The 11,223-nt window shown below is 48.1% G+C and overlaps 1 protein-coding gene across 1 annotated transcript; it reads left to right on the top strand.

Moving 5' to 3' along the window:
* The first annotated feature begins 4,426 nt into the window (after positions 1–4,426).
* LOC117497614 (reticulon-3-B-like) lies at positions 4,427–10,678 on the top strand. The gene is made up of 9 exons (XM_034149598.1): positions 4,427–4,445; positions 5,391–5,561; positions 7,536–7,686; positions 7,947–8,003; positions 8,105–8,243; positions 8,484–8,553; positions 9,915–9,961; positions 10,300–10,358; positions 10,597–10,678. The coding sequence occupies exons 1-9, from the start codon at positions 4,427–4,429 to the stop codon at positions 10,643–10,645; spliced, it is 762 nt and encodes a 253-aa protein (XP_034005489.1). The 3' UTR covers positions 10,646–10,678.
* The last annotated feature ends 545 nt before the right edge of the window (positions 10,679–11,223 follow it).

The raw sequence follows: 11,223 nt of genomic DNA, 5'->3' as shown, positions 1-11,223 counted from the left end.
AGACTTTCACAATAAGAGCCCTGATCACTGAGGGAGACTTTCACAATAAGAGCCCTGATCACTGAGGGAGACTTTCACAATAAGAGTCCTGTAACGATCACTGAGGGAGACTTTCACAATAAGAGTCCTGATTACTGAGGGAGACTTTCACAATAAGAGCCCTGATCACTGAGGGAGACTTTCACAATAAGAGTCCTGATCACTGAGGGAGACTTTCACAATAAGAGTCCTGTAACGATCACTGAGGAGAGACTTTCACAATAAGAGACTCAGATGTCAGTTTAGTGGTTTCTTGTCTCCTTCACAATAAATCTGACCTCTGTGTCTGCAGGTCCGGATCCATGGGCCGCTCTGGATCTCCAGCCAGGAGGTGAGTCCTGGCTCAGACACACACACTCTGACTCTCACTCACTCACTCTCTCACACAGACACACACACACACACACACACACACACACACACACACACTCTCTTGACTCACACTCTCTGACTCACACTCACTCACTCACTCTCTCACACACACACACACACACTCACTCTGACTCACACTCACACACACTCACACAGACACACACACACTCACACACACTCACACACACTCACTCTGACTCACACTCACACACACTCACACAGACACACTCACACAGACACACACACACTCACACTCACACACACTCTCAGGCCCAATCCCAAACCACTCCCTCGACCCTACCCCTCCGTGACGGAGTGAACTCCGTCTGTAGCCTCACTCTCAGCTCAACGAGGCTCCCTCCTGTCAGATGGAGGGAGTAAATACAGCAGCAAGCTTTGGGACAAACTCCCCTCTCCTCAGAAACAGGAAATGCCGTAACTGTTTGTAACAACGGTTTCAAATCAGCATCTCTTTGACACAACATGTAAATTAATAACTCAAATAAAACTACAAACATCTTTCATTGTGTTACTTTTTTGTAAAGCTCTTTTAGTTTCAAACCTGATGTTTATAAGCTTCTTAGTTTTTGCAACAGTCTGTAAATATACACAACTTTATAATAAAATGCACACATTTACCTTTTTCTAGACTAAACACAGGTATGATCCTAAGTTAAAAAAATATGAGGTTATCATGAGGTTGTTAACATCGCAGTTTATCAGTGGATGTTTGCTGGAACTACTTTTTAACAGCGTGTTTCCTGACGGACACACGCAGCGTGTTTCCTGACGGACACACGCAGCGTGTTTCCTGGCGGACACACGCAGCGTGTTTCCTGGCGGACACACGCAGCGTGTTTCCTGGCGGACACACGCAGCGTGTTTCCTGACGGACACACGCAGCGTGTTTCCTGACGGACACACGCAGCGTGTTTCCTGACGGACACACGCAGCGTGTTTCCTGACGGACACACGCAGAGTGTTTCCTGGCGGACACACGCAGCGTGTTTCCTGGCGGACACACGCAGCGTGTTTCCTGACGGACACACGCAGCGTGTTTCCTGACGGACACGCAGCGTGTTTCCTGGCGGACACACGCAGAGTGTTTCCTGGCGGACACACGCAGCGTGTTTCCTGGCGGACACACGCAGCGTGTTTCCTGACGGACACACGCAGCGTGTTTCCTGACGGACACGCAGCGTGTTTCCTGACGGACACACGCAGAGTGTTTCCTGACGGACACGCAGCGTGTTTCCTGGCGGACACACGCAGCGTGTTTCCTGGCGGACACACGCAGCGTGTTTCCTGGCGGACACACGCAGCGTGTTTCCTGACGGACACACGCAGCGTGTTTCCTGACGGACACACGCAGCGTGTTTCCTGACGGACACGCAGCGTGTTTCCTGACGGACACACGCAGAGTGTTTCCTGACGGACACACGCAGCGTGTTTCCTGACGGACACACACAGCGTGACTCCGGTCAGGTAGAGACCAGTCTCCAGTCAGCACCGCTGCAGACTCGCTGTTTGAGGGCTTGATAGCCCACTCCCGCTCCACACTCGTTGGTTTGGAACAGACCTTAATGTGGCGGACCCTCCGCGCGAACGTAGGGGTAGTGTGTAGGGGGCGGTTTGGGCCTACCTCACACTCACACTCACACACACTCTGTAATGTTTAATTGCTCATGAACCCCTCCCTCTCTGCAGTCCCTCGAGTGCCGGGAGTCGCGGCCGAGACTGACGACGACGACCTCGAGTTTCTGTGAATTCTTTTATTTTGAAATATTCAGTTGATGTTGGGTAGTAGGAGTTTTTGTATGAACACACTGTTCTCTCTTGTATTTGATCATGTTTGCAGCTCAGTTTCCTTCCTGTTAACAAACAATAAAGATTTATACAACATGTGTGTTCTGACTGCTGATTGGCTGAGAGGCTCACCTCATATATAGAGATCTCTTTAAAAGCATGATCATATTTTATTGAAAACTGTTGTGTACTTTAGCGGCCATTTTGATTTTTGCTCGATTCTCAGAAACCGTCAGAAGAAAAAAATGACTTCAGACATTTTCTTTAAAGGTGTGTGTGTATATATATATATATATATATATATATATATATATATATAATGCGTAATAATTCATTACTTAAAGGTGGGGTAGGTAAGTTTGAGAAACCAGCTCGAGTGCGCTAGAATTTGAAAATACACAACCGGAGAAAATCTGCCACTTCCTCACAGAGCCCCTCCTCCAACACACACGAACGCGCACATGACCAATGAGGGCACGAGATAAGTTTGTGCACAGATGGAAGGCTGACAGGCAGGTAGGCCATCCAGTTATTTTAGCCGGGCCGGCTCAGATGATTGGTCGTGCTTTTTACAGTACTACAGCTTCCACAGATATTTATTTATGGATTTGTTGTCAAAGCACTTCAGATATTCATTGCTATCAGGATGTTAAGAGCATTCCATGGAATATAACAAGTGTCTCTCCAGCCGGTTTCTCAAACTACCTTTAAGTCTTTTTTTTTTACAATATAGGTTTACTTTAAAGGTCCCATGTCACGGCCATTTGTCATGGATCATAGTTCCATAGTGGAGGTCTACTAGAATAGATTGACATTGTTCAATGTTCCAAACTCACATTGGTTTCTCACAGCATCTCTGTATAGTCTGTGTATTCACTCTGTCCTACACGGCTTGTTGGAGCTCCTGCCCCCCCCCCCCCCTCCCTGTGAGCCCACTGTGCTCTGATTGGTCAGCTCGCCCACTCTGTTCTGATGAGTCCACCACCGTTACAGAACATCAGTGATTATGTTTTACAATGGCGTTTGTTAGCAACCAGGAAATGACCCCAGTAAGGACAAACATGAGAATGCTGCGTGGGGTCTGGGTGCCGTGTTGGGGGGACGCTGGGGGGCTCGCTGCTCCGCCCTGTGAGGCTCGAGGAGCGGACAGTGTGAGCTGGGTTACTGCTGTAGTTTCCTGGTTGCTGCGTGGGGTCTGAGCAGTGAGTGTGTGTGCAGAGCTCCGCAGCGTTACGTCAATGGCCCCCGGAAGAAAAAAATGGAAAAAGAGAAATGTCCAACGAGGTGTTCTGGGGCAGCAGAGAGGTCTTCTCTGTGTTAGAGTTTTACTCCCTACAGCAGGGCTATTCAATTGGCGGCCCGCGGACCAAATCCGGCCCCGGGGTGATATTTACTGGCCCTTTGAGTATAATGTTAAAAAGTAATCTTTTTTTTTTTTTTTTAAGATTTTTTTTTTGTGCCATAGTGCCTTTATTCCAGAGAGGGTGTTACATTGAGAGATAGAGGGGTAGACAATGCCTGAAAACTTCGACGGGCTCGGGTTTCGAACCCACCTACTATACTGTAGTGACAACTCCTGTCATTGATTGCATCTCTGCGTGAATGATTAGATCATTTCACCTAAATGAAATCAAATGAAACATGTAGGCCTACTGAGTTCTGAACTTGCCATTCAGATCTATAAAGGCCTTGGGGCTATGTTGTTTGATTGAATTAAACACAATATATGCACTCCACTATGCTGTTGCTGTATTTACTGTATCTGAAGCTCTTAAATATGATTGCTCATATTTCAAGCCATCTTTTTCCCGGCCCCTTGCTTTGGATCATTTTCATCAACCGGCCCCATTCCAAACTAATTGAATAGCCCTGGTGTAAGGGTGCACTCTGAGGGTTAGTGACTGCAGACCGTTTACATGCAGAAGCTTCAGAACACAAGGGGACGGGTCAGAACCAGAGAAGCATGGCACGGGACCTTTGAGGGTTAAGTCAGATTTCTTGTTTTTCCCTCAAATGATTTATGTTCTATATCAGGGTTAAGGACTCATAATGCTGACTCATGTCAGGGTTAAGGACTCATCATGCTGACTCATGTCAGGGGTCAGGACTCATAATGCTGACTCATGTCAGGGGTCAGGACTCATCATGCTGACTCATGTCAGGGTTCAGGACTCATAATGCTGACTCATGTCAGGGGTCAGGACTCATAATGCTGACTCATGTCAGGGGTCAGGACTCATCATGCTGACTCATGTCAGGGTTCAGGACTCATAATGCTGACTCATGTCAGGGGTCAGGACTCATAATGCTGACTCATGTCAGGGTGAAGGACTCATAATGCTGACTCATGTCAGGGTGAAGGACTCATAATGCTGACTCATGTCAGGGTGAAGGACTCATAATGCTGACTCATGTCAGGGTTCAAGACTCATAATGCTGACTCATGTCAGGGGTCAGGACTCATAATGCTGACTCATGTCAGGGGTCAGGACTCATAATGCTGACTCATGTCAGGGGTCAGGACTCATAATGCTGACTCATGTCAGGGTTCAGGACTCATAATGCTGACTCATGTCAGGGGTCAGGACTCATAATGCTGACTCAGGGGTCAGGACTCATAATGCTGACTCAGGTCAGGGTTTAGGACTCATAATGCTGACTCAGGTCAGGGTTTAGGACTCATAATGCTGACTCAGGGGTCAGGACTCATAATGCTGACTCAGGTCAGGGTTCAGGACTCATAATGCTGACTCAGGTCAGGGTTTAGGACTCATAACGCTGACTCAGGTCAGGGTGAAGGACTCATAATGCTGACTCGTGTCGGTTCAGGACTCATAACGCTGACTCAGGTCAGGGTGAAGGACTCATAATGCTGACTCATGTCAGGGTTTTAAGACTCATTCCTGACCCTCTGGTAGTTTTAATTTGAGGTGAATTGTCCCTTTAAACTTACTACTTAAATATATTAACACTTTAAACTGTATACCCCGGTTATCTAGGCCCTTTGTTTTGTTTGATGTATACATGTCACACTGTAGGACTGCGGGAAACGATATTTAGATATTTCTGGATGTACAACATGTAGAATTCTTGACAATAAAGCTGACTTTGACTACACATGCCCCGCCCCCTCAGTGTAAGCCCCGCCCCCTCAGTGTAAGCCCCGCCCCCAGAGTGGAGTCAGCAGCTCAGACTCAGAGCTTCAAACCTGCAGCTGCACACTGAGAAGAAGAAGAAGAAGAAGAAGAAGAAGAAGAAGATGGCCGACTCCAGCAGCACTAGCTCTTCATCACCACCTTCCTCCAACCACTCGTCTTCCTCCCTCAAAGACCTCTCACACTCAGGTAACCGTCCACCTGCTCAGCGTCATGTGACCAGGAGAGTAACCCTCCACCTGCTCAGCGTCATGTGACCAGGAGAGTAACCCAGTACTTTCACTGAAGTCTGAGATACTTGAGTATTTATTCTGCTGTTACTTCAAGTTATTACAACATGTTGCTGTGTTCTACTTTACTGTAGTAACACTTCTGAGAGTATTCTACTTTACTGCAGTAAAACTTCTGAGAGAAACCCACCGGGGGTCCGATCAGCTGATTGGGGGTCCGATCAGCTGATTGGCTGTGAGGGAAATACCTGTCGTAACAAACTGCATTCAAATGTAGAAACTCAGATTTAACCTCAAACTGAAACTTTATTCACTGTTTTTACCACTTTATATATACATATATATTTAGACTACAACTCCCATGATGCACCTCTGCACAACCACCACACCAAACTAAATGTACTGTTGATTTAATTCAGAGACAACTGGAATGAAATGATGAACTGGGAGTTGAGAGGAACAACATGCAGGTCCTGTTGAATGTGTCCTCAGAGGAACAACAGGTCCTGAGGTGTAATCCGGTCACACTGAGATTATCTGCATTCCTCCAGAGGAGAGGGTTAAAGAACGCTAATGACTCTCAGCTGAGAACAATCAGCTCTGTGTCCTCCAACGCTGGGGATTAGTCGTCTCCATCTTGGTGTTTAGTCGTCTCCAATGCTGGGGATTAGTCGTCTCCATCTTGGTGTTTAGTCGTCTCCATCTTGGTGTTTAGTCGTCTCCATCTTGGGGATTAGTCGTCTCCATCTTGGTGTTTAGTCGTCTCCATCTTGGGGATTAGTCGTCTCCCCAGTCGTCTCCATCTTGGTGTTTAGTCGTCTCCATCTTGAAGTTTAGTCGTCTCCATCTTGGGGATTAGTCGTCTCCATCTTGGGGATTAGTCGTCTCCATCTTGGTGTTTAGTCGTCTCCATCTTGGGGATTAGTCGTCTCCATCTTGAAGTTTAGTCGTCTCCATCTTGGGGATTAGTCGTCTCCATCTTGGTGTTTAGTCGTCTCCATCTTGGGGATTAGTCGTCTCCATCTTGGTGTTTAGTCGTCTCCATCTTGGGGATTAGTCGTCTCCCCAGTCGTCTCCATCTTGGTGTTTAGTCGTCTCCATCTTGAAGTTTAGTCGTCTCCATCTTGGGGATTAGTCGTCTCCATCTTGGGGATTAGTCGTCTCCATCTTGGTGTTTAGTCGTCTCCATCTTGGGGATTAGTCGTCTCCATCTTGAAGTTTAGTCGTCTCCATTTTGGGGATTAGTCGTCTCCCCAGTCGTCTCCATCTTGGTGATTAGTCGTCTCCATCTTGGGGATTAGTCGTCTCCATCTAGGTGTTTAGTCGTCTCCATCTTGGTGTTTTATTCGCCTCCATCTTGGGGATTAGTCGTCTCCATCTTGGGGATTAGTCGTCTCCATCTAGGGGATTAGTCGTCTCCATCTAGGGGATTAGTCGTCTCCATCTTGGTGATTAGTCGTCTCCATCATGGTGATTAGTCTCTTGGGGATTAGTCGTCTCCATCTAGGTGTTTAGTCGTCTCCATCTTGGTGTTTTATTCGTCTCCATCTTGGGGATTAGTCGTCTCCATCTTGGGGATTAGTCGTCTCCATCTAGGGGATTAGTCGTCTCCATCTTGGGGATTAGTCGTCTCCATCTTGGGGATTAGTCGTCTCCATCTAGGTGATTAGTCGTCTCCATCTTGGTGATTAGTCGTCTCCATCATGGTGATTAGTCTCTTGGTGATTAGTCGTCTCCATCTTGGTGATTAGTCGTCTCCATCTTGGTGATTAGTCTCTTGGTGATTAGTCGTCTCCATCTTGGTGATTAGTCTCTTGGTGATTAGTCGTCTCCATCTTGGTATTTAGTCTCTTGGTGTCTCTCTCTCTCTCTCACTCTTTCTCTCTCTATCTCTCTCTCACTCTCTCTCTCTCATTCTCTCTCTCTCTCTCAGCCCTACAGCTCGTCCAATGGCAGGAACCTAAGAGGTCAGCGGCTGCGTTCATTGGCTCTCTGCTGGTACTGGTCTCTGTGGCGACGCTGTCCGTCATCAGCGTGGTGTCCTACCTGCTGCTGGCCGTCCTTTGCATCACCATCACCTTCAGGTGAGGACCAATCAGAGCAGCTCTCCTCACGTAGTATCTGTGTGTGTGTGGGGTGTGTGTGTGTGTGTGTGTGGTGTGTGTGTGTGTGTGTGTGTGTGTGTGTGTGTGTGTGTGTGTGTGTTGTGTGTGTGTGTGTGTGTGTGTGTGTGTGTGTGTGTGTGTTGTGTGTGTGGTGTGTGTGTGTGTGTGTGTGTGTGTGTGTGTGTGTGTGTGTGTGTGTGTGTGTGTGTGTGTTCTCACAGTCTGCTTCCTGTCTGCAGAGTTTATAAATCCATCATTCAGGCCGTCCAGAAATCAGAAGAAGGTCATCCATTCAGGTAACCCCCCCCCCCCCCTGCATTATTGAGTGTATCGCTGCTCCTGTCTCTCTTCAGTGTATCATCATCTTCATCATCCTCATCACCCCCCCTCCCCCCAGGTCTTCTCTCCAGAGGGACGTCTCCTTGTCCTCAGAGTCAGTCCGTCAGCTGGCCGATCTCAGCACAGTTTATCTGAACCGGGTCATCCGAGAGAGCCGGCGCCTGCTGCTGGTGGAGGACCTGGTGGACTCTCTCAAGGTCACTAAAACCTATTCCTATTTCATAACATATAAACATGCATAATATATGTTCTGTGAGGTTCTCTGAGTGTTCTGTGAGGTTCTCTGAGTGTTCTGTGAGGTTCTCTGAGTGTTCTGTGAGGTTCTCTGAGTGTTCTGTGAGGTTCTGTGATGTTCTGTGAGGTTCTCAGATGTTCTCTGATGTTCTCAAATGTTCTCTGATGTTCTCTGATGTTCTGTGATGTTCTGTGTGTTCCAGCTGGCAGGCGGGATGTGGATGCTGACGTACGTCGGCTCGATCTTTAACGGCGTCACGCTGCTGATCCTCGGTGAGTCACCACTCCTTAAAGGTCACCTATCAGGCTATCTTTAGGCAATAGCATAGGTCTCAGATACAAATATATAAAAAACATGTCTATGAAGTGTTTTGCTCCAAACACCAAACAGATCATTCTAGCCATGCCTCATATCCCTCTATTTCACTTCCTGTTTCTAAAGTGCTGATTTGGGTATAAAGCTTTAAAAAGTAGGGGTCTGAGCTCATGCGGGACCCGGCAGCTACTGTCTAAACTAAATGCTGCCGTGATGAAACGCCATATCATGGATTATCAAGGATTGTCTCTGAAACAGTATGGAGCTCAAAGGCTTTCTCTCTTGCCGGTTATACCACAAGGTGAGTTCCTTTTTATTTCCTGCTTCTTCACACACATGCTCTCCAGTACAGGTTAGCTCTGAGTGTTAGCCATGCTAATGTAAACACCGACCATATTACGTCCAAAACAGTCATGCTGTGGGTCCGCCGCCGATATTACCTCAAATCGCCGCAAATCTGGATCAGCTCCGTTTAGAGATGTGGGTACGGAGGAAAAGAGAGAGGGTTTTATTTTCTGACGCTGCGTGAGTTCCCTGACGCACCGGACTATTGGCCAAAACCAAGTCGTATTTATCTTTTAAAGACTTAGAAAGGGTTATTAACGCCTTTGTAACCTCAAGACTGGACTATTGTAACGCTCTGTATGTGGGTATGGACCAGGCCTCAATCAAACACTTACAGCTAGTCCAGAACGCAGCTGCACGTTTGCTGACTGGCCACAAAAAGCGTGACCACATCACCCCTATTCTGGCCTCACTGCACTGGCTTCCAGTTCGGTTCAGAATTGATTTTAAAATCCTTTTATTTGTTTTCAAAGCCCTAAATGGGCTGGCTCCGGCCTATATAGCTGAACTCCTCCAGCGCTACACCCCAGCCAGAGCCTTAAGGTCTGCTGACCAGCTGCTGCTGGTAGTGCCCAAGACCAGGCTCAAAACCCGAGGGCACCGAGCCTTCTCAGCAGCTGGCCCTAGGCTCTGGAACACTCTGCCCCTCCATGTGAGGTCAGCCCAGACCCTAGGGGTTTTTAGATCATCACTAAAAACACACTTCTTCTCTCTGGCCTTCTAGTTAGAGCGGAGCACGACTCCTGACTATTCCTTGTGTTTTTTATATATCTGTTGTAATTTATTGTCTTTTATTGTGATTGTAGTAATGTGTTTTTATTACATGTACAGCACTTTGGCTCGACCAAAAATCGCTTTTAAATGTGCTTTATAAATAAAACTTGATTTGATTGATTTGATTTGATTTAAAGCATCTCGTTAAGTCATCTTGTTAAGAAATGAAACCCTAACGAAGGTTCTCCTCTGGTTCCAGCCGACATCCTGTTCTTCACCTCGCCACTCCTCTACCAGAAGAAGAAGGTAATCTGATTACTGACAGAACCAGAACCAAGAACCAGAGAAGGAACCTTATAAACTGTGTGTGTGTGTGTGTGTGTGTGTGTGTGTGTGTGTGTGTGTGTGTGTGTGTGTGTGTGTGTGTGTGTGTGTGTGTGTGTGTGTGTGTGTGTGTGTGTGTGTGTGTGTGTGGTGTGTGTGTGTGTGTGTGTGTGTGTGTGTGTGTGTGTGTGTGTGTGTGTGTGTGTGTGTGTGTGTGTGTGTGTGTGTGTGTGTGTGTGTGTGTGTGTGTGTGTGTGTGTGTGTGTGTGTGTGTGTGTGTGTGTGTGTGTGTGTGTGTGTGTGTGTGTGTGTGTGTGCAGACTCAGATTGATGGGTACGTGCAGTCGGTTCGGTCCAGAGTTGAGGAGAAGATGAACAAGTGAGTTACATCGAGTATTAACTATTGTTATTATATCCCAGTGTTGAACCGTGTGTATCCCAGCTGGACTTCCTGTAGACCCCCCTTCCTTCCTGTAGACCCCCCTTCCTTCCTGTAGACCCCCCCCCCCCCCCTCCTGTAGACTCTGAATACCTTGAAGGCCCTGACGGTTCACCACTGATATATATAGAGTATTAGTTACAGACTTTATCTAAAGTAATATCTGTGTGTGTTTCAGGCTGCAGGACCGTCTACCTGGAGCGGTGAAGAAAACCAAAGCTGAGTGACCCCCCCCCCATCAGGACCCCCCACCCCATCAGGACCCCCCCATCTGGCCCCCCCATCAGGACCCCCCATCAGGACCCCCCCATCAGGACCCCCATCAGGACCCCCCAACCCATCAGGACCCCCCAATCTGGCCCCCCCATCAGGACCCCCATCAGGACCCCCCCATCTGGACCCCCCCCATCAGGACCCCTCCATCTGGCCCCCCCATCAGGACCCCTATCAGGACCCCCCCATCAGGACACCTCCATCAGGACCCCTCCATCTGGCCCCCCCCATCAGGACCCCCCATCAGGACCCCCCCGATATCTGGCCCCCCCATCAGGACCCCTATCAGGACCCCCCCCATCAGGACACCTCCATCAGGACACCTCCATCAGGACCCCTCCATCTGGCCCCCCCCATCAGGACCCCCCCGATATCAGGAGCCCCCATCATGACCCCCGATCAGGACCCCCATCATGACCCCCGATCAGGACCCCCCCATCAGGATGTAATCAGCTGATCAATCTGTACCCGAGCGTTCGTTAGAAATAAAGTTTATTAATTTCTCTGGAAACGAGTTTGAGGTTTATTTTAA

The sequence above is a fragment of the Trematomus bernacchii genome, unplaced genomic scaffold (genome assembly GCF_902827165.1).
Source record: "Trematomus bernacchii unplaced genomic scaffold, fTreBer1.1, whole genome shotgun sequence".
Taxonomy (NCBI): domain Eukaryota; kingdom Metazoa; phylum Chordata; class Actinopteri; order Perciformes; family Nototheniidae; genus Trematomus; species Trematomus bernacchii.
The sequence above is the reverse complement of the archived record's forward strand: the minus strand, read 5'-3'. Positions and strand labels throughout refer to the sequence as shown.

Coding starts and splice junctions, on each gene's coding strand:
- LOC117497614 (XM_034149598.1), top strand. Junction 8,244..8,483: donor ACCTGGTGGACTCTCTCAAG/GTCACTAAAACC, acceptor TGTGTGTTCCAG/CTGGCAGGCGGGATGTGGAT. Junction 8,554..9,914: donor CGTCACGCTGCTGATCCTCG/GTGAGTCACCAC, acceptor CTCTGGTTCCAG/CCGACATCCTGTTCTTCACC.